We start from the raw sequence: 27,468 nt of genomic DNA, 5'->3' as shown, positions 1-27,468 counted from the left end.
GGCACTGGTGCCTGAAAGCATGGCTCACTGAGGCAGAGGAGCCACACTTAAATTCCCAGAACGTTATGAATTAAGAGCTGTGAGACAGAAAAACAAAGAGACAAGGCAGAGTCCCTTTCTTCAGCATAGCTCTGGGCACTGAGATACCAGGGAAACCAACCAAACACAGAGTTCAAAGGACAGCCAGCCTAAGCTGTAAGTAAGAAGACAGAGCAAAAAGGGCTGACAGAGAGCAGAGGACAGCATGCAGGCCTTTCTCTACTCCTCTCTGGTACAACAAGTCCGCATCCATTCTGGTTTGCGCACCAGTGTGAAGGGGCGGGGAGGGAGTAACAAACTTATTCCAAGAGGACACAAGTCCTCACCACTCACACCAGTGGCAACAGTATGACTTAACGCTCATCAGTCCACGCCACAGGCTCCGCAGAAGACGGAGCACACACCAGCTCTTCCCTATGCTGAGTGTTCCACCTGCCAGGAGAGCAGACATCTGCAGGTCTTGGCAAAGGCAGGGTGATCCCGGGCCTTGACTTCAAGGGAAGACAATTACAAGATGAAGACCAGAGAAAGTCAAGGAGAATGAGGAACTCCAACTCTCATCCTCAGCTGGACAAAAGGGTTGCATATGCCTTCCTACCTGGAGAGAGGATTCCCACTGAAGTCCGCGATTTCCAAGGATTTGCAGAATTTGATGCTTTCAGGAATTTCTGGAATGTCTGGAAAAATACAAGAAAAAAAGAGGCTTGAGAAGAGCCTACCATGTGGAAAATGGGACAGCAGGTACTGGTGACAGCCTAAGGCACAGTAAGACAGCCACACTTTAACAGCTCAGGACCCTCGAGAGATCCCTCTGCAGGACTGTGACAGCGTACTGCCTCTGCCGTACACACTGCACTGAGAAAGGCAGGGCTTGGGGCACCCACTCGCTGCTTGGCTGTGACCTTACCGTTACGGGAGATGTCCAGTTCCACCAGCTGCATGAAGTTGGCAACCTCAGGGGGGAGTCTCTGGATTTCATTGTCACTCAGACCCAGCTTGCGCAGGTTTAGAAGCCTAAAGAAAGGCTACGACAAGAGAGAACAAAACGGAGTCAGCAGCAGTTCTGTGGGAAACCTGTCTGCTCACCTCAGGGCAAACCCGAGCGTCCATCCGGGAGACAACTGCCTGCCCTCATAACCTCTCTGCTGCTGAGGTCCTCAGAGCGCAGTCGCTGCACAGGTGAGAACTCTGACTAAGGTCTACAAGCGATGAGGGTGAAAGAAGAAAGGCAGCAAATTATCCTCCCTGGTAGGACACAAAATGGAGTTCCCTGTTTTCAAGGAACATAACAGTTCATCTCAGGCACTCAAGTACCGGCGTCACGAGGGAGTCACTGTAAAGCAGCTTGCCAGCAGGCACTACCGTGTTTGTGAGTCTGGTCCAGAGCAGACAACAAAGGAGAAACACGCAGCACTTCAGACTGAAGCCCTGCCCCTGCTGCCGTACACATCTGCTGTCCAGCACATTCTGTCAGGACACCAGTGACGGGTCCCACACCAGCAGGGAAAGCGTTTGTGCCACTTGTACTGGGAAAGAAAAGGAGCAGGCAATCTATCTGTAGGGTCCAAGTAACAAAGAGTTAGAGCAGGAAAGAAAATTCCTTTCTAGAAACACCACCGTTGGAAATGTTGGGACCTCTAGAGGTGTCCTAGTCTGTCAACACCCAACCTCTCCACACCTGCGCTGGCTCTCAGAAGCCAGTTACACCAGCTGTAAGCAGTAAATGACAATCTCCTCAGTCATGCTCTCTCTAGACACCCGCAGCCTCTCAGCAGGGTTACGAAACACAACACACTAATTATCAACCGAACAAATCTCACAGCTGCTTCTACCTATTGTTGGACGTAGGATACCGGACAGGATGGAACCCAGGCTGTGGTGTTTGCTGCATTTCCTGGATCGCTTCAGAGTGCCTGGGAATAACAAACAAAAACACTGGGCCACTGCAGAAGATGAGACCGCTTTCAGCTTACCCGTACCCCGCAAACCAGAACGGCAGACTGCTGCACACACGCACCAACGCTGTCTCTGACCGCGCGTTCGGGCTCTGCCACCACACAGACAAGTGCCCGAAGGCACCTCTAACACTTCAGGAGTTTCAGACGGCCAAACCTTAAGAAGCTAACAACCCAACCCCTGATGTGAAGAAAGCAGCGACGACACAAGGAACACGCTCAGGTCCACCCAGCGACACGCGAAGCCGCTCGGACCCACCCTGTCTGTCCTACGCCAGAGGCAGAGAGGAGTCACAGTAAACAACGGAAGGCGTAATCGCAGGACTACTTACAGATCAGAAAACACGTCCAGAGACACAGGCCACGCAGAGAAAGATCAAATAAGATTTCGAGGTCTGAGTCTTCTTTCTCAGTTCCAGGAATCCATCTGAAGCCATGGCAGCCTGGTGAGGTTCCCACTGACTGGAAGAGGGGTACCATAACCCCCATTTTTAAAAAGGGGAACCAGGAAGACCTGGGCAACTACAGGCCGGTCAGTGTCACCCCTGTGCCTGGCAGGGTCATGGAGCAGATTCTCCTGGACACCATGCTAAGGCACATGGAGAGCAAGGAGGTGGCTGGTGACAGCCAACATGGCTTCACCAAGGGCAGATCGTGCCTGACCAATTTGGTGGCCTTCTATGACGGGGTGACGGCATCGGTGGACAAGGGATGAGCAATGGACATCATCTACCTGGACTTGTGCAAAGCTTTTGACACGGTCCCGCACGACATCCTTCTCTCTAAACAGGAGAGGCATGGGTTTGATGGACAGACCACTCGCTGGATAAGGAACTGGCTGGATGGCAACGCACTCTGGATGGGCTTTAACGGTCTCCTCCAACCCAAACCATTCTGTGATTCTATCATCTGCATGAAAGACCTGAAACAGATCTCCCCAGGAACAGCTGTGGGGGGACTGACATTTGTTGAGGTTTGGGGTGGTGGGACACCCACAGTTGTCACTCACAACATTGCAGAGAGCAATACAGAGCAGTCAAGGCAGGGGTAAGGAAGGAAAAGGTGATGCACACCACAACCGAGAGAAGATGCACGGACCGTAACAAGCGCCGCTCACCCCACTGAAGGGCCGGTGCTGAGGTCTAACAACGTAATGGAGAAGTTTCTCTGCTGTAGGTCACAACCTCTGCTGTTCCCCACAGAGATGTCTCAGCCAGGAAGCGCTGCCGGGTGCAAGTGCACGTTTGAGGGACTGCATGCACGGCACGGCCTTTGCTGCGCCGAGGTGCTTGTACTGCCACATCGCTGCCCACGCTGGGGGGGAGGAGAGCTCTGGGGTGAACAGCAGCGAAACGAAATTCCTGCTCCTGATCTCCTGAAGGAGTACGGGGGACCACAGCAAGTAAAAAAAGAACAACAGAAAGAAAAGTTCTTTGGACACGGCACAGCATGAGCCCTTTCTAATTCAGTTTACCTAATGCACACCAGTTTAGTAAGAACGGAAGTGGGTGAAAGTCTACATGACAACACAGGTTCGAGCCAGCGCAGGAGGCTGAGACTTGATTTGCTATTGTTTCCTAGAGCCTCCTCCTAATTTTAGAATGCAAGGAAATTCCAGGCAAGACATTGTGTTGACCTGCTAGAGCCCAGCAGTTGGAAAACAACAAAGGGAACAGAACACCTACAGCCCAAATTTCAGCATTTCTGCCTGCAGATCTTAGGCAGGCTCAGAATAGATGTGCACAATTTTTTTTTTTTTTAAATAGAATAAACTAGAATAAACCCAAGCTATACGTTGCACTGCAATATATATGGAAGCATTTACTGACGCAGTAGAGATCCAAAAGGTGGCTACCCGTGGGGCAAACGGGCAGCTGCGAGCGCCGACTTCAGTTCTGCGTACAGCTGAGCTTTATGTTCTGAGCTAGGCCACCAAAATCAAAACGCTGTAACACCACTTTGGCACCGCATTGTATCCCTGCCATTTACTGCAATTTACCAGCACAAACTGCGTAACAGGCCCCTTACCAGCATACCTGCCGTACAGAAAACCACGGGAACCCGCGCACGCAGAGGCAGACCTGTCAGAACCGGGTGCCACGACCACCTCGTGGTTCCACCTGTCCAGTTAACGTCGCTTCAGGGAGATGTCTCCTGAACATAATGTCCCTAAATGCTACTTTTCTGTGTCAGTTGAATAGCATTTTTTCTCCTTCAGCTTTTTCTTTTTTTCTTTTTTTTTTAAAAAAAAGGTGACCGGAAAACTCCCAGTGCTGACAGATCTGCGCATACACTTCCATCCAGCAAAGAGCAAGTCAATGGGAGCAGGACATCCCACTCCTCAGGATTCAGTTAAGCTGGACTTGAACAAAATATTCAGATGTGACAAAAACACAAACTAGGCAAGAGTCACCAGTGGAGGTCACAAAAAACAAACGCAGAAGTACTGCATTCTCATGCAAGAATTAAGATTCTGTATTCCTGGGAAAAAAAAAAAAGTTAAACAGAACCAAGTAAGCTATCACCTCTGCTCTGACTGGCAAAACCTCCTTGTTTATTGCCCGGGACCCGGCGGTTGCCCCTCATTGCTGGCCCCTCACCGGCAGGACGGCGCCGCTGACGAGGGCGAGCCGAAGCACCGGCACACGGGCGCAGCCGTGCCCTCCCCTCACAGACCGGGCCCACGGACGCCTTCCCTGCCGCAGCTCTGCCAGAGCGTACCGACGTTCCCGTGCCCAGCCCCGCGGGCTCGCCGCCGTCCTGCCACCGCAACGCACAGGCTGACCAGCGCTGCCAAAGCCAACAAACGGGTGCCGGTTGCTCAGCCGCTGCTCAGAGATGGGATCGGCTGCAGGAATCGGCATTCAGACGTGCGGAACAGATGTGCCTCCCGCTTATCCCAGCAAAGCTTTTAGAAAACCACCACACAGCCAAAGCTTGCGCCTATCTCTGTAAGAACTACAGCCGATATAACGTAAAATATGGCAACGTGACGTAATCGAGACCTGACAAGACCGCAAACACCGCATCTAACTCCATGCATGTAATTTTCAGTTCATTTTGTGAACGGGGTACTTCAGCTCCTAAGTCCAACAGCTAAATGTACAAAGCAAGACGGCACAAGAGATTCATTTGTTACACTGGAAGTGGAGAACAAATTAATTTAAAAATTGTTACAGGAGCTAAGAATGAAAACTTAAGTGGATGTCTCCTTGGAGACTGGCAATTATCCCTTTTTCTAATCAACGTTAACCCCGTTTCATACAGTTGGCAAAAGTCACAAATTCAGCACTATACCAAATGTCTCTATTAAGATGAAACACACACCACTTCAAGATTTTCTGAGTATCAACAGAAAAAAAAAGAAAGAAATCACCAAATCTGCATGACTTAGATCCTTGAGTGCCCAAACTAGGCCGATACAAGATCAAAACCAGAGTCTGAAGAAAAGAAACAAGCAGCAATCTTCCACTGTTTCCTGGCACACCAGAAGCCTAAGGACCACACAGAGCGGGCGCGGATTGGTACGAAAGGATCCCAGCACATAGGAATTCAGCCAGCTCACAGTACGATGGAAGTTATCACAAATTTTAAAAAAGGCTCAAGACAAAGATCCGGGGGCGTACCAATATATTAGCAGCAGAGCTGGGTAACTGGAGGGGAAAGCCTTTGTAAACGAGACTATTTTACAAAGATACTCTACCGTTGAGGGATGTGAAGGGTTACGGGATGGCTAAGATGGAAAACAACCACAAAATTGTCTCGTAAGAAAGATTCAGGAGGCACAAATTCTTACAATATCCAGAGCAGAGCAACTTCCATACAACAGATTGGAAATTCACAGGCCACTGCTCTCATCAATCTACCGATCGGCTGAAAATCAGTGGAGGTTATACAGAGCCTGCAAAGCACTATAGGCCAAAAGATAAGAAATGCTCCACAAAATGGCAACATTGCAAAAGAGACAGATACGTGAAATACAGGCTCTGCAGCATGTTTTCAGATGCAACATGCCCATTCAGTAGCACCTCTAAAGATGAAAGCAGGCAAACATACGAGAAGTCATGCAAGAGTTAACTGTAACTTCCAAACCAAAATTCAATTACTTCAGTCTCTTTAAAAAAAAGAGATTGGATTTTTCAGTGGAAAGGGACAATGAGGTAACACTTTTCTAGCCCTTTGTATATCGCAGAATCATGAAAAGGCTCAGGTTGGCAGGAACCTCAGGAGATCTCTTCTCCAATTCTTGCTCAAAGCAGGGTCAGCTACGAATCAGCCCAGGCTGCTCAGGCCTTTGTCCAGTCAAGTCTTTCAAAACCTCCAACGATGGGGGATCCAAAAATCCTCTGGATCCACCAGTTAATTATCCCCACAGTGAAAGAAGCTTTCCTGCACCCAGACGGAACCACCCAGTTCAATGGTGCCCTGGGCCTCGTCCTCCCGTGCGCCGCCGGGCTCCGTCTCCCTGATAACCTCCCTCCACGGGCTGGCAGGCTGCCGTAGAGTCCCTCCGGAGCAGTTGTCTTCTCCAGGTTGAAGAAGTCCCGTTTCTGCAGCCTGTGCTGTCAGGGCAAGCGCTTCAGGCCCCGCCCACCCCACGGACCCTCTCCCAAACTCACACCAGTTCGGCAATGCCGTTCCCGTAGGCCCTACAATGGTATCGAGGTATGGTCCGTGGAGCGCCGCGCAGAGGGGGGCAATCCCCCCCCCGTCCCTGGGCGTGCCTGTTGGTACGCGCAGCATGCTGCTGGCCCTTCGTGATGCCGGGGCTCCCCGCGAGGCCCTACGAGGAGCCGAGCTCCGAATACACGACCAAGTATGAATGCCGATCACCTTTGGCACAACGTCCAGCAAGAAGAGTGGAGAGGAGGTGGCCACGTATGACACACAAAGAACGTTGCCAACAACAGTACGTGCAACGCAAAGTCAAACTCACAGACCCTCTGCACAACCAAACAAAAAGCCTCAAACATCCCTTGTTGCTGTTGCCAGGCAAATATTGAAGTGTGCAACCAATATAAACGACGAGAGAGAACCATCAAGGCTTTAAGAGACCCCCGACCGTGACAAAGCTTTCACAATTAAACCACACCAGTCACTTGGAAGCCGTGCTTACACAAGTTACAACCCGCTACCAACGGGTCGGGTCCCCCCGGCAAGCTAACGGACCCCGGCAAGCTAACGGACCACCCCGAGCTGTCTGGTCTGATCCCGTGCAAGTGCACGACACCCGCTCGCAGCTAGGTCCAGCTCACCACAATTAAAGCAGAAAGGCTTTACTTCTGTCTTAGCAACAACTGACGCTTCGGCAATGTCAGAAGACCCACTTCAACACTGGAGTACGATGATATACGCAGAAGTGAGAAAGGAGGAAATCCCATTGCAGTTATTGGTGAACCTCTTGATTCAGGCCACTGCCTTTGGGGTAATCTTATAAAAAAAGAAAAATATCAGGCTAACAGAGCAGAATCACTGCTCTGACAGTCAAAATTGTCATGACTGCAAAGCGAAAGAAATGTCGGCTCCAAACTGAAATATCACAGCCAGCCAAGGAGAGTGCTATCCCGACCGCAGAGCGCTCAGCTCCAACGGCCAGGGCAGTGCTCCAGGAGCACTTCCAAACAGCACGCTGCGGTTTTATCTGAGGTTATTCGCAGAAACAGCAACAGGCTCCGCCAGTTTATGAAAACAAGAAACACTGGGAGCAGCAAATACAGGCTCCGTTTGTCAGCTGCACCTTCGGCTTCTGCCAAGGAACCGAAATACCTGTGTACTGAGAAAGTCCTGAGCCTCACGCGCTGATGCCGAGGCCCACCGACGCAGGACACATTTCCTACTGAGAACACAAGGGTGCCTGACACCCCACTCTGCAGAGCTGCTCACCCAGCGAGATGCAAGAGCACAGAAGTCCCAGACCCCACGGAGTGCAGCACACACTGCATTTTGCCCGCACTTGCAAGCCAGGTCAGCCCACGGCTCCAGCTTCGGTCAGCAGTGAACGCTGACGTGGGAAAGCACAGCAAACCCAGGAAGGAGGAAATGCCTGATCCAGAAATGAGCTTCTGGCCTCGTGTCCTTAACGTGTCGTGACTGCTCCCTGCAATGCAGGTGAGCGGCACTAGAGACGGGGCTTGCCAAAATGAAGAGAGCACCACGGAGGCAGGTCCAGCGGAACCACAGGATGGCTGACGTTGGAAAGGCCCTCTCCAGAGCAGCCAGCCCAACCTCTGCTCAAAGCAGGGTCAGCTACAGCAGGTGACCCACACTGTGTCCACTCACGTTCTCAGTATCTCCAAGGATGGACACTCTGCAACCTCTCTGAGCAACACGTTCCAGTGTTCAGCCACCCCTCCAGTAAAAATTAAATTTAAAAAAAAACCCTGTTTTCTTATGTTTGAACAGAATTTCCTCTACTTCACGCTGTGCCCGTTACCTCGTCCTGCCATTGGACACTACTGAGACGAGTCTGGCTCCATCTCCTTCGCTCCCTGACACCACATACACATCAGTAAAACTGCCCGGAGCCTTCTCTTCTCCAGGCTGAACAGTCCCAGCTCTCTCAGCCTGGGCATCATAGATGCCCCAGTCTCTTAATCATTTTTGTGGCTCCTCACGGGACACACACCTGTATGTCGCTGTCCTGCCTGCACAGGGGAGCCCAGCACTGGACACAGTCCTCCAGACGTGGTTTCACCAGAGCAGAACAGAGGGGAATCACCTCCCTTGACCTGCTGGCAATGCTTTGCCTAACTACTGGTCAACTTGTGCTCCACCAGAGCCCCAGTGTTTCTGAAAAGCTGCTTTTTGGGTGGTCAGTCCTCTGCTTGTGCTGCTGCATGAGGTTATTCCTCCCGCGGTGCAGAAACCGCCACTTCCCTTCGTTGAACCGCATGAGACTCCTGTTGGCCCACTTTTCCAGCCTGTCAAGGTCCCTCTGAACGGCAGCACAACAATCCGGTACACGCAAAGTCACACACAGCACGCACGTACACAGCAAAGTCACAAAGTGCCCTTGCAAGCCCAGTCTCTTGTCTGGAAGAGGCCCCAGAAAACATCTGAAGGAGGTTCCATCTTCTCTGCAATTGGCATGCCTCCCACTAAGTTGTGTTTCTTCAGCTTGCTGACGTGACGTCCTCTCTCCAGAGCTCAACCCTGCCTCTTTGACTGACGATGTTGGTATTTGTGAAGCTCCCAGCACTAGTACTGAGGCTGCAGCAAAGCCCCAGGACATCAGAAGAGGGTTAATGGAGCCATTAGGTTGGCCCAGAGAACCACAGTACCCAGACAGCGATGCTGGGAACTGGGACACCACCTCCAAGGGCTTCCTTTCTGCTGCGGAGTAACACTCAGCAGGGCCTTGCCTCCTTCCCTGCCCACTTATCCAGCCTGGGCAAGAGGTGGAAAATCAGAAAAGCAGAAAGGACAATGGATAAAAGGATCAGAACAAACCCTCTGAGCTACCACTCAACTATGCCGTTCCTCAGAAGCAACAAAATCCTGAGGGAAGGCTTGGAAAGACAACCATTCCCAGACAGGATTAACGGCCAAAGACCCAGCCCGGCCTGTCGGGGCAGACGGCGCCGAGTGACCCCAGCCACCCCGCACCGCTGCCAATGGCTGCTCAGAGGAGGCACAGCAGAGCTGGCCCCACCGCTCTGGCACGAGGAAGGGAAAGGCCTTCAGTCCCAGCACGGCCCAAGCAGTCCGAGGATGCAGGGCAGTGTCGGGGACGCAGATCTCCCAGGCCCACCGAGCCTCCCACGCAGACTGCCCACGGCAGCGGCATCCAGCCCGTGGCAATCGTGGCCGCAGCGTCCCTGCAACAAGGCCAGAGCCCTGTGCCTGTCCGTGATTCACATGACGGCAACACAAGCCCGTACGTCCTACAGCTCTTGTCCTACCTGCAGAAAGACACATCTGCACACCAAGCAAGCAGGGAAAGCCATTTATCTGGGTGCTGAAGCCTGGGACTTGGAGAACACTGACTACTGCTGCACGCAGAGTACTCCCTGCTCCCAGGTCAGCGCAGGCCCAGGTTCGTTTCATGCCTCTTTTCTGAATCTTTGTTTTCCTGAGGCCACAGCAAAAGGGCTTCCTGCCTACCTGAGGCTGAACTCCAGCTCTCCTTGCACCCGTGGCTGCTTAGGCAAGGAGACCCCCTCCGCACTCCCCATGCAGCACCGAGACACGCGTGAGGCCATCCCACGTGCCCACGCTCCCGCCTGTACCTGGAGGAGAGCCATCTCACGGCGGCCAGGACGGAGACGGGAGGGCAAAGGCACACCCTACTAGTTCCTCCTCCGGAGGAGCGACGCTGCTCTGCAGCACGAACAGCTCGCGGGGCTGCCCTGGCGCCGCCACACCTGCCGCAAACAGCGGACAGGAGAGGGGCGGCTGCCAGGCGCCATCGGGCTGTCGGGACATTTCTCCCCTCACCCAAGCACGCCTTAAGCAGGCTTCAGCGAAACGCCTCAAAAAGACGGGGCACTTCTGAAGGTGAGACTGCTGCAGGACGTGTGCCAGAGGAAGAGGAGCCAGACACCCAGCTTACCCAACCGTGGAGCCACGATGCTCTTACACACAGGCCAATGTCTCTGAAATGGGGCGGTGACAGCTCACACACCTGGAGACCAGGAGCTGGGTCTGCACGGTAAACACGGCCTTCACACTGGAATTGCACAAAACCTTCTCGCTTCTGCAGCCAAAACTACCGCGGCGTTCCCAAGCTCTGCTAGCCAAACTGCGGGTCTCAGATGCCTCCTCTTCCTCAGACACAACCTGTGACAACCCAGGCTACCTCCAAGACAGGCCCAGAGCCGGGGGTGTTTGCACCTGGTGATTTTGCTGCAGGGACTGAGCACACCAACAGTGCCTGCTGCGTTATGTCTCCAACGCAGGCTGAGGGGACCCAAGGCAGAGGTTTTGCCAACCTTTCCGATCCCGGCAGTGCCAGTGACAAGGACAGGTCCTCCTTACGTCTCATTACTCTTAAGAGAATTTCAAGTCCAACTGTCAAACCCTGCTAGTACAGTCCCACTGCCTTCAGCAGGACAGCACTTGTTTAATTAAAGGCAGGATCAGACTGTGAGGCAGGAAAATAATTAAAATTCTCCTGGTGATTCACGAGCAAGAAGAGAGCTTGGTTTCCCACAGCACTACGAGCTGGGCTCGCAGGAGCATGCAGCAGAGCTCCGTGTTTGTCCCCAGCCAAAACGAACGCACAGGACCCTGCCACCGTGGGCAGGTGTCTGTCAGCAGGGAAATGCAGCAGCTCGGGCAGCTGCTCAAAGTGCTCACAGCAAAATCAGATCACATATGTGAGCCTTGTGTTTCCTTCACATTTTCCTGATTAAACATGGGCTAGACATCTTAACAATCGCCCACAGAGGAAGCAGAAACTCTGCTGCGTGCTCCGCAGCCACGGCGTCAGGACGCAGGAGCACGCGTGTCTGCCTTTCCAGTCCTGGAGCCCTACAGGCAGGAGAAGCGTGAACAGAAATAGAGTCCCTCCTTTCACATCTGCGATGAAAGAGCAAGCTGATCTTTGACAAGTGTGCCAGTGGGATCGCCTTTGGGGAAAGCCAGCTGTACGACAGGGATTCAAGCAGAGCTGGAAGCTAAAATTGCAACGCAAAACACTTGGAGCTGATCTGCTCTAAGGTTAAAGTCGGCCCTTCCAAGTCACTGTGCTCAAAGCCAACACCTCCCAGGTGAGGCCACAGAACCAGAAAGACTTCTATCCCACAGCCGGGCAGCTCGGGCAGCGCGCCAGCCCCGGAGGCTGTACAGCGGAGCAGGAGTCAGTCCACTTCCAGCAGAGCCCAGCGCCTCCAGTTAGCACCAGGTTGCATCACCCAGGCAGTGAGCACAAGACAACACCTTTCCCTACACTGAGAGAAACGACGCAAGCAACGTCCACTCCCAGAACAGCGAGATTCAAAGGAATCACCACTCCACCTGGGATCTGGTGAGGATAACAGAATTAGCGGTAGCAGAGGTCAAAAGTGCTGAGAGACGAGAACACCAGTTTGGAGCTCCAGCGGAGAGGCCGCACCTCGGTCCCCGCGGGGCAGCCCTGGCGCCACGGGGAAGGCACCACTCCACTGTCCAGGTAAACCCTCGCGCCCAGGCGTTCCTCGGAGATCCTCGTGCGAGTTACCCGGAGGCTCCTGCCCTGAGCAGGCCGTGGGACAAGACCGCAGGCAGTGGATATGGACCACCTGCCATCCCAAACAAGGCATCTTCTCAAATAACTGACTCCAAGTATAGCAGCCTTTCATTCCCCACTCCTCGCAGCACTCGCCACAGATACTGAAGTGGCTTCAGCCTTTTCTGGCCACAAGCATGTAACCACAAACGCCTCAAAGGCGGCACTCAGCAGTCCCAAGGAGGAGCAGCCGATGACTGCAGCAGCCGAACGCCAGGCAGAGCAACCCTTGGCCCAGCCCGACCGCCACGGCAGGACAGCAGGCCACCTCCCCTGTGCCGCAGCGGGGACGGCAAGGTGGGGCTCTCCTCCCCGTCCGACCGCAGGCAGCACCGGAGGAGGGGACGCGCCTTGCCTCCCCACGACAAGGAGAGGACGCACGGACAGGCCTGGCGAGGCAGGGCAGGCGCGCTGAGCGCGCTGGACACGAGCGGCCCCGCATGTCCCCGTGTGCACCGGAGCTCAGAGCCAGGAGGAGACTGACCCTACACACGCAGGCTGCTCCCTGCGCGCCGGAACGCAGCCCTCCCCAGCGCAGACTGGCTGGATTTCCGACTATTTAACCCCACGTATCAGGCCCTGAGGAATGTACTTCAAATGGATAAAAGTACTTCAGCGTCAGGAATACATTCCAGCTAAGACAAAGCAAGCTGTCGCCAAGACAAAGGCTCGCCAGCTGCTTCTTCCCAGGCATTTACGCGGGGATGGAGGAATGCAGTCCCCTCTGGGCTGCACGTAGCAACTGTTCCCCCGCAGACAGCAAGCTGCACGCAGGAGCAGAGTGGAATCCCTGGTCCAAACGAAATGACAAACCAATCCAGGGCCACAGAAAGGAAATCCCCAAGCCAGAATTGGATCACGACACCACAACTCACACCCCACTCTTGCAAAGAGCTTTCTGGGGTTCTACTGACGGGAGCGACTCACGGTCTCAGGCCGTGCCCTGAACAGGACAGCAGCAGCATACGACTGCGTAAACAGAGGGCTCACCTGCTGACACCAGGGCACAGGCCACCTCCATCGCGGGCCGGGAGGACTCCAAAGGATGGCCACTGACACGTCAGCACTCCCTGCGGCGGACACAGAGCATCCCGCATGGAGCATCCCACAGCACCTCCCACTGAAATACTGCAAAAGCATTAATCTGCAGAGACCCGTTGAGATCATTTCATGGGACAGCGTTCCGGCTACGGGTGAAAGAAGCAAAACCTACCATACCCCATGTACTATCCAGAGACTTCTCCCGCTTCTTACCTATTCCACCACTTTCACCAGGCCCCTCCCTGGCACACCAGCACCTCAGGAACGGCCTTCGCCCGCACAACAAAGGCACCTGATCTACCAATCTGGTTTTCTTCTAAACCACCTTCTGACCAAAGAAGGGTCAACCAGCAATTACAAAAACATAATTTACTTATCTGTAGTGGCACATACATTAGCAACAGGGAAAAATGCCAAGAGTTATACAATAACCTGGTCCAGCTGCTTCAAATGCGATTGTATCTTCTGGAGGCAGAAATCACATTGCTCGTACCACCCTATCAGTTAATACAGCATCTCCAGCACCGAGGCACACCATAAAACAAACAAAATTCCCTAAAAATAAGCTCTAACCCTGAAACTGGGAATCCGAGACAAGGTAGACGAGAGCAGACTGCACGCTCAGGGTTCATGGAAGCACACTTGGGGAACTGGAAAAGCCTTAAAGAAGAATTAAGTGTCCCCGTGTGGCAGGAGAGAGCAGGAGACTCTCAGACACAAAAGACAAACAATTCCTCTGAACAGGAAGAGTACAAAGAATAGGAAGGTGCCCAGGCAGCTCTGGGGGAACAGCCCAGACACACACCATTAATACCCTGAACCACACATGCAAACAGGAGGAGTCAGAGACTGCGGAGAACTTTGCAAGGCAAGAGCTCTGCGGGCCATCACATCCCTCTGCCTCCGCACGTGGCGCACCTTAGCATCCACCACGCTCTTCCACCACTGCTCCCTGCCTCATCCCAGTTTCTGTCAGGGAGAGGGTGAAACAAGGTTACGAAATCCAGGAATACTCAGGGTAACACACACAACAGGCCAGAGGACACCCAAAGAGGTTAACCGAGTCCTGCCTTTACCTCTAACCATCAGTGAAATGCCACGAAATCACTCCTGGCAGATATTCCAACAATAGCCAAAGGGAATAAGGAGAGATCTCCGAGATGCAAGCAGATCCAGTAAGGAGCAAGTGCTCTGCAGGGCCGCTGTGATACCACGTTTACGCTTTAGAGACAGCGTCCTGCAGCACGAGCCAGGGCGGGTGAACCTGTGCCAGCAGCTGTCACCCAGGAACAGGAGGAATCCCAAGGCGCAGACTGGTTCCGAGCAGCCAGCTTAGCAGCCGATGCACCCGCAGCCACGGAAGATGCTGCTAACCGTACGACAGGACGTATCTTGAGGTTTACAATAACTGGGTCAGCCGAACCCGGGGGGGAAAGACCGAGTAGGTGTCACCACTGATGACCTCCCTACATCGTACAAAACCAGCGCAAAGGAAGATCTGGGGAGAGGCAGCACCTTTCAGGCCACAGTCACCCAGCTCTTCACGAACTCTTTGCTTCGCTGAACCTCTTTGCCAGCCAGTACGCCTGTTTACCTCCCTGTTACACTCATTTGGGCTTTCTCCAACACCTGAGTGCCTTCTGAGTTCCACGTAGGGCAGCATGCCCACAACCTGTCCCACAGCGAAGCTGACCACACACCTTGGAGCTCACTGAGCAGTGAACGTTAATACTAAATTCTTATTTGTAGACCTTAAAGCACAAAATCACTTCCGTGCTCCTCTTCCCTGTTCCTTTGTTTGTACGTCCAAGAGTTTCATTAGCTCTTTTTTCCACAGCTGAGCCTATACTCAGCAGTTACCATTCCAGCACAAATCCCGAACTCCCCCAGTCACCGCCCAGGATTTATCAGACAGACAGTTACTGCGTGGAGAGAAAGGATGAGGGTGAAACAGCCTGCACTTATTTCAAGTGAACACCCGGCTTCTGGAGAAACAAAGCCACATCCATTTGTGCACATGAACTCACACGGCTCCTGAACTCCTGGAAGGAACAGAGAGGCATGCCAACTCTGCGCACAGCTCTCGTAACAAGCAAGTGAAACCAGTTTCTTGGCTGGTTTTGTTAAACAAAAACTGCAGCTTGCAGTTTTGACAAAGCCTGCAACAGAAAGAATTCACATGCTCACACGCGGAAGGAGAGAAGGTGCCCACCGCACACGTAAGCCTCATGGCACCACAGCTGGCTCCGAACCCTTACGGCAAGGCGAACCATGAGGAGGCCCGTCACTGGTGATCCGCGGTTCCCTGACTTTCTCAGGGAAGGGCTATTAGCATGGAGAGATTAAAAGGAGCAGCTTTACTCCTCCATGGAAGCAAATAAAACCCAAGATCCTCCTTGCAGGCTCCAGATGCCAGGAAATTAAAAGCTGCTCTTAATTAGCTTTAGCAAGGCCCCACCTTGTCTTGGGAAAGTGACAAAGACGGTGCTCAGGTTTCACCCTGCTCTGTGCGCAGGATCCCAGGCTCTGGACAAAGGACACCGATGCTCTTGCCCCAGGCCAGCGGCAGCCGAACAGAAGGAACGGCTGAAACCCTGACTGTTTCTACCAGCGAGAAACAGCCTTGCCAAGACGCAAACAGCAACAGGCCAGGACAGGAAGGAACCTGCACCGGGCCCAAAAGGCCTCCTCTCCCTGGCTCCAGCCAGGTGTCCATCTCACCATTTTCAGTGCAAGCTAACAGCAGCTCACCGGGCAGCAGGAAGAAAGATTTCTGCAACGGGCCCAATCTGCCACGGGAGTTTTAGTATGGAAAAAGCAAAGCAGAGAAACTGTAACCCCTCCATTATACATCCCTAGCCCTTGCCTCTTCAGCACCTCCACCACTCAAAAACTTGCAATCAAAGCGAGCTCTTCAATCTCCTCCTTTCCACCACTCCGCATGACCCCTCAAGCCTGCCCTCCAACCCCTCGACACTCCCCGCCCAGGTATCCTTCCAGTGGCCTGTCCCTCTGCGCGCTCCTGCTGACACAGCGGACAGGTCTCCTCCCTCCTCTCCTCCACACTGACTCGCTCGCAATTTTCAGTCCCTACTCAGCTCCACCCTCTCCTCCTCCTACACCAGGTCCTACGAGCTCTGCTCCACCCAGGTTTCTTCCAGCCTCTCCCTTTCGCGTTTCCATACTCCAAACCCGAGCACTCCCCAAAGCAGGCCAAGAGCTTCTGGATCCCTGTTGACCCTGGGCTGTGACCAGCTCCGTTCGCCACCTCCGAATTCCAGACTGTGTTCATTCCTTTCTGGCGAGACCTGCACCTCTGAAGCGCTCGTGGAGAGCGGACTCAGTGGGTCAGGTGGTGCTGGTAGCTCTAAGGTAGCGATGTAGCAGGCTGTATCCTTGAAACCTACACCTCCGGCCGAAGGACCTGCTGTTTACCCTGCTGCTGCAACCCGCCACCCGCTCACGGCCCTGCAGCAATCACCTTACGCAGGCCAGGTAGAGCAGGAGTCAGCACAGAGCAAGGCGCCTCCTCCTCCGGAATTCAGACCCAGCCGTGAGGATCACGGGGAATTTATCAAATGGAATTTATCATTTTCCATTAAATCACACTGTATCACCCTGGCAGCAAATCCCTGCACTGAAGCAGCAGATGCTCCCCACACAGACTTAATCTGTCACTTCAAACAACCAGCGTACGGCCACCATAATGAGAAATCTGGGCTCAAAACAGGCAAGATTCAGTACGGGACAAATGAAAAAGAAGCAAGAGCAGACAGAGAGTATTCAGCACTGCAGGGCGGAGAGAAAGAAGCGTTCACTTCTACAGCTGGAGGAGAGAGACGAGGAAAGCGCTGGTGTCATCCAGAAATGCCAGGAGGCAGGCAGGTCACCTAATCAGATCAGGAGCAAAGCAGCGGCAGGAAGGGGACAGGGGAAGTTCTGGTACAGGAGAAAATGGTGCCGCAGAAAGAGCAGGGGGTCACCAGTGTTTCTCGACGCTAGAACAAGTGGAGTAAAGACAAATAAAAGCACGTCAGCCAGAGATGGCCTGGTAGTGGGCGCGAGGTAGGAAAATCCACAGAAGAGGAGTCAGATAAATGCAAACATTTACAAAGCAGGTGTTTCCTAACTGCAAAACAAGATGACCCTTCCAAAAGCCAGCCACTCCACCATTCTTTTGCTTCAAAAATCACTTCCACGTGGAAGCCTTCCCCAAAAATCCTGCTTGAGCCCTTAAAAACAAACTTCCTCTGGTCAAACTTGCTACCAAAGACTGTATATACCCGCTCACTCACGTGTTTCGAACCGATCTCCATTCGCTGCCCTCCGCTCCCACCCACGCACGTCTCAGCAGTCCTTTAAGCTCTTCTCCCAAGGAATGCGTACGCGGAGCCCTATTCTGTGAAACAAGCACCCCTCCCTTCTCCCATCCGCCTTCGTGGGACACACAAATCGTCCTCCTGGTCTCTCCCTCACATAAACGGCACGTTCCCATGAAGTGCTCCTCAACTGGAAAATGTCCTGCCCCCTCCAACCACAGACCTCTCCTGTTGCACTCCCTCGGGAAAACACGTGCCCAAAGGAAGCGCTGGTGTCCTCTCTCTCCCTGGTGAGGGGCAAGTTATTTTGCGTTTTCATCCCATACTCACCATGTATAACATGCAGACTCTTACTCCTACGTTAGGTGCCTGCCCCTGTGGACCCCACCAGCAATATCCTTAAATAATCATAGAATGGTTAGGGTTGGAAGGGACCTTCAAAGGCCATGTAGTCCCACCCCCCTGCCGGGAGCAGGGACATCTCCAACCGGATCAGGTTGCTCAGAGCCCCGGCCAACCTGGCCTGGAATGTTTCCAGGGATGGGGCATCCACCACCCTCAGCATAAATTTTTTTTTTCCTGATATCTAATCTAAATCTCCCTCCCTCTGTTTTGAAACCGTCACCCTTCGTCCTGTCACACCAGGCCCTGCTGAAGAGTCTCTCCCCATCTTTCCTGCAGCCCCCTTTGGGCACTGGGAGCCGCTCTCAGCTCTCCCCGGAGCCTCCTCTTCTCCAGGCTCAACAGCCCCAGCTCTCAGCCTGGCCTCACAGCAGAGCTGCTCCAGCCCTCTCAGCATCTGCGTGGCCTCCTCTGGACCTTCTCCAACTGGTCCACGTCCCTTCCGCATGTGATTTGTGGGCCTGGGACTAAAAGTGCACCTCTTCACTGCCCAAGTAAGTTCTATCAGCACAAACCATTAGGACACACACTGGGTCAAAGCTCAGGTGGATCTAACCTTGCATCCTCCTTCCACCAAACGGCAGACCTCCTCCTCAGCCGCCTCCAGACCACCCGTGGCACCAGCCAGAGGAAACCTGGTGGGGGCTGGAAAGGGGAAAGACTGCAGGGCCTACTTCTGCTCGCTCTTCCCAATGCGTCCGCAGGGCACAGCATCTCTGGGCAGCATCCACCAGCGCCTCGGCTTTTCTCAGGAGCAGTTAGTGCTCAGAGGCACTCTGTTTCCCCTCCTGTTCCCCAGCTGCATGTTTTTGACGCTCACTTTGCTTGTGAGGGAGAGGGCATTCAGGTTTTGCTAGGCGTGGGCTGATACTCGCCACGACTGAAGAAAGCCCCCAGCAGCTGCAGACGGTACTTGACACAAAGAGTGCAAGCACAGCAAGTCCAAAACAAGACTTCGCCTAAGCCTCTCCCGGGACACGCAGCACAAGCGAGATGGCGTTTTTGAACAGACTCGTTTTAGGTCGTTCTCTCTTCCGTGAACCGGTTCACTTCTTTCCTCAGCTCACGTGAACTTTGAGCATCCATCACCTCACGTGGCAAGCAGTTCCACATTTCAGCTTAACTACATTTCACATGAAAAATGATTTCATTCGTTCTGAACTGAGCCCTCTTGGTTTCACTTAACACCCTCCTGTCCCCGTGCAGGAAGAACCAGTGGTCAGCTGCTGCCCGCTCTTTCCCTCCAGGCCACGTGTGACACTCACATCTCTGTCAGCCGATGGAGGAACGGCACTGCCTTGTTCAGACAGACTAAGAGACCTGTAAACGTTCATTTTCCTCGTGCCACAGCTGTTGTGTATCGGGTCGGATCACGCCATTTTCTGTTCCCCATTCTCTGGGCCTCTTCTGACTTTACTGCCTCTCTTTCGAGACTACAGGACCAGAATCTTCTCTGTCTGTTTCTGACAGAACCTTCTGACCAGACAGAATCTGTCTGACCAGAATCTTCTCTCCTGCTTTCCTAGTAATTCTTTGCCAGAAAAGTGTAAAAATTTGGGGGAACTCAAACCCCAGGGAGGAACCCGGGACAGCTCACGGCAAGAGCTCTGATGCTCCCAAGCCAAACCGACACAACAGCTGGAGGCAAACGCTGTCCACACACGCAGGCTCTTTGGGTGGCAGCAGGAAGGAGACCCGGTGCTCAGCACAGACACACGGTACCTGTGTTCACAGGCAGCAGGACACGTAGCTCATCACGGAATAAACAAAACAGCAGTATAAAACCTGCATTTGTAATCCAAAAGGTGCTCTTCAGCAGCTAAGCAAAATGCAGCAATATTTCAGTCCAGACAGCTTCAAAGTAAACACAAGGTAGGACCATGACCAATTTGGTGGCCTTCTATGACAGGGTGACAGCATCGGTGGACAAGGGATGAGCAATGGACATCATCTACCTGGACTTGTGCAAAGCTTTTGACACGGTCCCGCACGACATCCTTCTCTCTAAACTCGAGAGGCATGGGTTTGATGGACAGACCACTCGGTGGATAAGGAGTTGGCTGGATGGCCAAACTCAGAAAGTGGTGGTCAACGGCTCGATGTCCAAGTGGAGACCAGTCACGAGTGGCGTCCCTCAGGGGTCCGTGCTGGGCCCGGCCCTGTTCAGCATCTTTGTCAGCGACATGGACAGTGGGATAGAGTGCACCCTCAGCAAGTTCGCTGATGACACCAAGCTGTGTGGTGCCGTCGACACGCTAGAGGGAAGGGATGCCATCCAGAGGGACCTGGACAGGCTGGAGAGGTGCAAACCTCATGAAGTTCAGCCAAGCCAAGCGCAAGGTCCTGCACAGGGGTCGTGGCAATCCCAAGCACACACACAGGCTGGGTGGAGAATGGATCGAGAGCAGCCCTGAGGAGAGTGACTTGGGAGTGCTGGTGGATGAGAAGCTCAACATGAGCCGGCAATGTGCCCTTGCGGCCCAGAAGGCCAACCGCATCCTGGGCTGCATCAAGAGGAGCGTGGCCAGCAGGTCGAGGGAGGGGATTCTCCCCCTTTACTCTGCACTCGTGAGACCCCACCTGCAGCGCTGCGTCCAGCTCTGGAGCCCCCAGCATCAGAAGGACCTGGAGCTGTTGGAGAGGGTGCAGAGGGGGCCACAAAGATGATCAGAGGGCTGGAGCAGCTCTGCTGTGAGGCCAGGCTGAGAGCTGGGGCTGTTCAGCCTGGAGAAGAGGAGGCTCCAGGGAGACCTGAGAGCGGCTCCCAGTGCCCAACGGGGGCTGCAGGAAAGGTGGGGAGAGACTCCTCAACAGGGCCTGCTGTGATAAGACAAGGGGTGATGGTTTTCATAGAATCATAGAATGGTTAGGGTTGGAAGGGACCTTCAAAGGTCATCTAGTCCAACCCCCCTGCAAGGAGCAGGGACATCCCCAACTAGATCAGGTTGCTCAGAGCCCCATCCAGCCTGGCCTTGAGCGTTTCCAGGGATGGGGCTTCCACCACCTTTCTGTGCAACCTGTTCCAGTGTTCTACAACTCACATTGTAGAAAATTTTTTCCTAATATCCAATCTAAATCTACCTACCTCTATTTTAAAACCATTACCCTCGTCCTGTCACAGCAGGCCCTACTGAACAGCTTCTTCCCATCTTTCTTGTAGGCCCCCTTGAGGTACTGGAAGACCGCTCTCAGGTCTCCCCGGAGCCTCCTCTTCTCCAGGCTGAACAGCCCCAACTCTCTCAGCCTGTCCTCACAGGGAAGGTGCTCCAGCCCTTTTATCATCTTTGTGGCCTCCTCTGGACCTTCTCCAACTGGTCCATGTCCTTCTTGTGTTGGGGGCTCCAGAACTGGATGCAGCGCTGCAGGTGGGGTCTCACCAGGGCAGAGTAGAGGGGCAGAATCACCTCCCTTGACCTGCTGGCCACGCTCCTCTTGATGCAGCCCAGGATGCCGTTGGCCTTCTGGGCCGCAAGGGCACATTGCCGGCTCATGTTGAGCTTCTCATCCACCAGCACTCCCAAGTCCTTCTCCTCAGGGCTGCTCTCAATCCATTCTCCGCCCAGCCTGGGTTTGTGCCTGGGATTGCCACGACCCAGATGCAGGACCCTGCACTTGGCCTGGATGAACTTCATGAGGTTGGCACGGGCCCACCTCTCCAGCCTGTCCAGGTCCCTCTGCATGGCTTCCCTCCCCTCCAGCACGTCACCACACAGCTTGGTGTCGTCGGTGAACTTGCTGAGGGTGCACTCTATCCCACTGTCCATGTCGCCAACAAAGATGTTGAACAGGGCCCGGCCCTGTTTTACCACAGAAGGAAGCACATTCAGACTGGATATAAGGAAAAAACTTTTTACCCTGAGGGTGGTGGAGCACTGTCCCAGGGTGCCCAGAGAGGTGGTGGGTGCCCAATCCCTGGAAACATCCCAGGCCAGGTTGGCCGGGGCTCTGAGCAACCTGATCCGGCTGGAGATGTCCCTGCTCCTGGCAGGGGGGTGGGGCTGGGTGGGTTGTAATGCTCCCTCCCCGCCAAACCCTTCTGTGAGTCTGTTCAGCAAGTTACGAAGGACTTGAGCAGCGCAAGGACCAGCAGGTTCCCTGCAGATATGTTGCAATCAGCCTCCTGTGCAGCAAAGACTCACACTCACTCCTAAGTCCTAACCTGCCGACAACGCGTATTTTCCAGCAGTTTGAGAAAGATCCCCACCTAAAGCACAACAGGATCCCAAGCCACACGATGGAAGAGAGCTGTGAAGTATCACACCCGAACAAGTACCCTCACAACCGAATCCCACAGGCAGCCTGGCTCACAGCGATTCAACGGGAGACAACAGAGAACGACAGAGAAAACGCAAAAATACTGGAGATAGCAGGAGAGCAAGAATCTGCCACTCCTACACGAGAGAATCTGTTTAGGTAGGGACGCATGGATTGTACAGTTTAACAAAACTGAATCAAATTATTTTGGCCTAAATCAAAACCAGGTTTTTTGTTTGCATGGCTTGGTTGTTTGGTTTTTTTCCAGATTTCATGGCAAACGTCATAACGTGTCAATAATTCAACAAGAAACTTTAAACCAAAAAATAATTACCTATTTCTCCATTTTGTTAAAAAAAAGGTGACTCAGTCTATATGTACTGACGAGCATCTATCCAAACGAGCTACAGTCAAATACCTTCTCTCTCCGGCACAAGTAATACCTAACTGACTTTTTACAAATGGCACACCTTCCACAAAGGATATGTGGTAAAACTTCCTCTGGAACATCCGAGAGCCCAGTAACACCTTTAGGCCTTCTCCTTCCCGAGAGGCAGGTTCAAACTCCAGTTCTCGTTTGCAGTGTCCCCTGCTCCAGATTACCCAGCAGAATGGGAACGCCATCGTTTCAGCTCCCGCTGAACGGTGCTTTAGGGCCCAAACACAAGCTCGGCCTGTACCCAACACTCCTGCCTCGTGAAAGCGAATCCCTTGGGAGTCAGAGGCCTCTGGGTCGAGCCAGCAGCTCTCTGCTGAGCAGACCTCGAGTCCCCTGCTTCTACAGAGATACCATGTCAGCACGGCGCGCGGCAGCACGCTAAGGATTTCTCACCAGCGTTACCTGTGCAGAGAGCTCTGGGCTAAACGGAGGTGCGGAAGAAGTTGCGAGCGCAGGCTGGAGTCCCAGATAATGAGCACAGAGCACCTCTGCCACTTTCAATAAAGGTATTCGAAACCTTTTGTGGTTTACGGATTAAACCCGAGTTTCTACGTTCACGCTGTGCTTTGCCGAGCAGCAAGCGTGGCTCACAGCCCTGCTGATTCAGGTCGAGCGCCCCTCCGCTGCGGGCAGATCCCTCACCGGGCAGAGGGGCTCCCCGCGCCTGGGAGAAGCCGCACCGAGCCAGCTCAGCGCCCACGGCCGCCGGCCCCCGCGGGGAGCGCGGAACCCGCCCGGGAACGCAGAGGCGCTCGGCCCCGCCGGGCCCCGCAGCGGGCGAGGAGCGCGGGGAGGCGGGCCGGGGCTCGGACAGGCCGAAGCCGCGCTCCCCGCCGGGGACAGGGGGGAAAGCGGCGCAGGCGGGAGGAGGCCGCTCCCTCCCGGGCGCGGGGCTGGGTAGGCCGGGGCAGCGCCCGCCGGCTCCGCTCTCGGGCCGGGGGGGCAGAAGGCGCCGGCGGCCTCGGGCGGCCCCGGCAGAAGGGCGGAGAGGGGCGGCCTCCCGCCAGGCCGGGCCGGGCCGGGCCCGCGGGGCGGCCGCGCTCCCCGGGCCGCAGCGGAGCGAGGCCTCCAGCGGCGGCGCGCCGGGCCGGGCCGGGCCGGGCCGCGCCGGGCCGGGGGAGGAGGCCCGCGGCCTCACCTTGGGCAGCTCCCGGAGCTGGTTGGCGTCCAGCAGCAGCTCCTCCAGCGAGCGGCTGTAGCGGTAGATCTCCTCGGGCACGGCCTGCAGCGAGCAGTGCCGCCGGTCCAGCGCCTCCACGTGCCGGTTGCAGCGCCAGAGCGGCGGCATGCACCGCAGCATCGCGCCGGGGCCCGGCCGCGATCGGCTCCGGGCGCGCAGGGGCGGGCCCGGGCGGGAGCCGCCGCGCCGGGAAGGGGCCTGCCCGAGGGAGGGCCCGGATGTGCGGGGGGCGGGCGCGCCGGGCCGCCCGGCGGCCCCGGTTCCGCTCTCCGCCTGCGCCCCGGCTCCGCGCCGCCCCTCGGGCCCGGCCGCCGCGCTCGCACCCCGCCGCTCCCGCCCGGGCCCGGTCGGCTCCTGGGGCCGCGCCGCCGCCGCGCCCCCGCTACCCCCGCGAGCGTCCCTGGGAAACGGAGTCCGCTCCCGCCCTGCCCCGCGCCCGCCGCCGCCCCCGGGCCGGGCAGCGCCCGAGGGGCCGGGCCGCAGCGCGGGGCCCCGCCCGCCGCCGGCGCTGAGGGGCCGGGGAGCGGGGGGTACGGCGGGGCCGCGTTCGGAGCGCTGAGCCCCGCCGCGCCGCCCGCCTCCGCCCCGAGCGCTCCAGGTCTCCCCCCCGAGAAGCAGCACCGGAGGGAAAACCCACCCCGGCTCATTGATACAGCGGGAGCTGCGAGGGTCCCCGAGCAGCACGAGCACGCTCTGCGGGAACCGGAGCTGCGGGGTGCCGGTGCGTAACGTCAGACGGCACTGGGACAATGCTTCGAGAAGCCCGCCACCGCGGTGGGGAGCGCGTGGGGCAGCGCGTTTCTCCCGCGGGCCGGTCAAAGAGGGTTCGCGAGGGCGGCCGGGAGCGCGAAGCAGGCTGTGCGCCGCGGGAGCGCGAGCAGTGCCGCGCAGGAGAACGCCGGGCACGGGCGAGCCCTGTGCGTCAGGTGCCGCGAACGGAGCCGCGCACAGCCGCGCGTGCCAGCTCCATCTCCCCGCGCACGCGCCTCGCGCGCGGCCGAGCAGCTGTGAAGTCTGCGCGTGCGCCCAGCTCTGGGGCACCTCGCCGAGGGCGCGCTCTGCGCCGGGAGCGCGACGGCTGAAGCGGGTTGTTACCCGTAAGCTGCCTGCAGGACGACGCCGTCCTTGTTCTCACCCTCTATCGCTCTCACCGTTTCCCGGTCTCTTTATCACTCTTTATCTTTCTCGCTCAGTTATTTCTGCTCATTTAAGTTTACCACCTCCTAATTTCCCCCCTCCAGCCCAGCCGTGTCTCCTGGTCTTTACGCTCAGCTCCGCTGCCAACAAGATTCTTTGTCCCAGCTCTTTTTGCCTTGCACACAGGTCACCGCCTCCGCACCGCTTCTTAGAGCAGACATTTATCTCACAGCAGAACTTTCAGAGATAAATTGTTTGTTCTTCACCGTTTGAACGTGGCACCTCTTCTCACACGCGCTTGTGCGACACGGGGCACAGGCCAGCGCCCCGGGGCAGCCCAGACACCAGCCAACCCACGGCGGTGCGCAGGCTCCTCCGGCATACTCTGCTTTCCTCGTCCTGCAAAGTCAGAAATATTTCTGCAACAAATACAACTAAGAAGTGACTAACAAATCGGAGACATTAAAGAGTGAGGCACCGGCACTTGTGAAAAGGGGGAGGTGAGAGTTATCCCAGCAGCTGCAGGGCCTTCCAGCCTCGCCGTTAGTAATGGGCAAGGGCTGTGAAATTCTGAAGGGAGGAATTGTTAAACATTCGTGGTTATCGGTCTTTCATTTGCCTCAGTGTGTTCTATACTAAACAAGTCACGCTACGTTAACCTATGACTTAACCCAAATTATTTTTTTTTCTGGGCAAAAGTACTAACTAGTGCAATGCATTGGTTGGGATAGTACCCCCTCAGAAATCACGAAGGCAGCTAGGAAAAAAGGGGAGATGACTACAGGAATGGTAAGATTGACGATGAATCGGCCATCAGGAAATAGAAAGATGAGATTTAAATTTTAGGACCAGCTCTAAGCATTTATACCAGAATGTAGGAATGTCCCAGCACAACAAAGCAAAAACTGTGATATCTTGAAGACGGTTTCATCAATAGGTCTGCCTAAATTTCAGCACAAGTACAAGGTTATACCAGAGACAAAACTCAAGAATCTCAGTTATGCATAAGCTCACGGGTTAGACATGATGTAGGAGAAACAGAAATAATTAACTCAGAATAGAATGCAACCCAGAAAGGGTGCCCATGGTGGAGCTGGAACTACGAGGAGCATTTGGATGTATCCAAGGAACGTAGTAGACGGGTAAGCAAGTGATCACATACCCTTGTAGACACCTGAAACGCCCAGGTTCTGGTCACTTAGAGCTCAAGAAAAAAAGTGAGCTTGCAAATTGTGTCCCTGTTCAGCCTAGCTGCTAGAACCACCAGAATAACTGGAAACTCTTACAGAAGGAAATCCTACAAATTTGATTGATTGAGCCTACTAGAACACTGAGAGCAAGGAGTCATATTCTATGAAAGTGCACTAATAAGAGTAAAACCAAAAAGCTAAGCTAAATGAGGACGTTAATACAAAAGCAGGTGTGAAACCGGTTGCTAATGTTAGGTTTTTGACTATAGGTTTTCCCCAACTTGCTATCTGTAAATCTCAGCATTTAGGATCATGAACTCTGCACATCTTCCCAGCGCTAACTGGGATGGTCTCACTAAGGGTTCAAATCTTCAAAGCAGAACAGAAATTCTATAATGCCTTTGAGCAAAGGAAGCCGTTTAACAGCAGCTGCCCCACCGGGACAGCATTTGTAAAGCCCACACTTCTGGAAGCTCTGAAGGCACCTAACATGGTTCACCTTGCAAACCATCGAGAGAAAGAGATGCCGCTGAACCCGACCGATTCGCAGCAAATCAGGGATTTTATGTGCTTCTCTCTGGAAGCACAGCTTCCCTAATTGGTAAAGACGGAAACCATATTTTCTGTTTAAGCTTCTCTTGCTCTGTCCAGCTGTTGCAGGTGCAGCACTAAGCCAGCTCAGCCTCCCGCACGCTGAACTGCTGTCAGGGCTTTGTCATCCCACTCCAGGAAGAAGCCGAAGCTGGATCAGCGCGAACACGCACACTGACTTGCAAACCAAACCGAGGAGAAGTTTATCAAAGATTACTGGAGAAGTCCCCTCACAGCCTTATCCCCGTCTCTGGGCGATGCTGGCTTCATCTGCAGGACTAAGTTCCTGAGACAACCAGATTTCTCTGACCAGACTATGTTTGAATGCTTGGCTGCGGCAGAGCAGACACTGTGTGTAAGAACACCATTCCTCTGCCCTGCAGTGCTTGAAAATTCAAGCCGCTGTTTCCTGTTTTCACTGGAAAATTGCACCCTATGTGCCGTGCAGTTTCATTAAATGATGGGTCCATCAGGAGGCTTGGACCTAGAGCATGCCCTGAAAAACAGCTGACTGCCACCCTGTCTCAGCCGGTTCTGCTGGTACTCTCTTCCTTCGGCCTCACAACCCCCCTGGAACGTTGCTGGGCCTGCCACCCACGGAGGCACCTTGAACAGCTTCAGCCAGTTCACTGAAACAGGCCCAGAGGAAAAAGCTGGTTCCTAGAAGCCCCACGTACTTCAGATCCTAGCCAGCTGGAGGAGGGTCAAAGACAG

The 27,468-nt window shown here is 54.6% G+C and overlaps 1 protein-coding gene across 26 annotated transcripts in view; it reads right to left on the bottom strand.

Annotated features, from left to right (window-relative positions):
* The window catches only part of SCRIB (scribble planar cell polarity protein), a 110,847-nt gene extending 86,727 nt beyond the window's left edge, over window positions 1–24,120 (bottom strand). For 3 of the 26 annotated variants that reach the window (XM_086741414.1, XM_086741422.1, XM_086741418.1), the window contains exons 1-3: window positions 23,795–24,107; window positions 947–1,064; window positions 638–716 (exon numbers count right to left, since the gene is read on the bottom strand). In XM_086741414.1, the coding sequence (XP_086597540.1) occupies window positions 638–716; window positions 947–1,064; window positions 23,795–23,956 (359 nt within the window). In that variant the 5' untranslated portion in view covers window positions 23,957–24,107. Of the gene's footprint in view, window positions 1–637; window positions 717–946; window positions 1,065–23,794 lie in introns of all 26 variants that reach the window. The other 23 variants (XM_086741420.1, XM_086741423.1, XM_086741431.1 and 20 more) reach the window with 16 other exon arrangements.
* Window positions 24,121–27,468: the final 3,348 nt, after the last annotated feature.

This window comes from Chlamydotis macqueenii, chromosome 2, assembly GCF_036417535.1.
Source record: "Chlamydotis macqueenii isolate bChlMac1 chromosome 2, bChlMac1.mat, whole genome shotgun sequence".
NCBI classification, from domain to species: domain Eukaryota; kingdom Metazoa; phylum Chordata; class Aves; order Otidiformes; family Otididae; genus Chlamydotis; species Chlamydotis macqueenii.
Note: the sequence above shows the minus strand (reverse complement) of the source record. Positions and strands in the feature narration are given on the sequence as shown.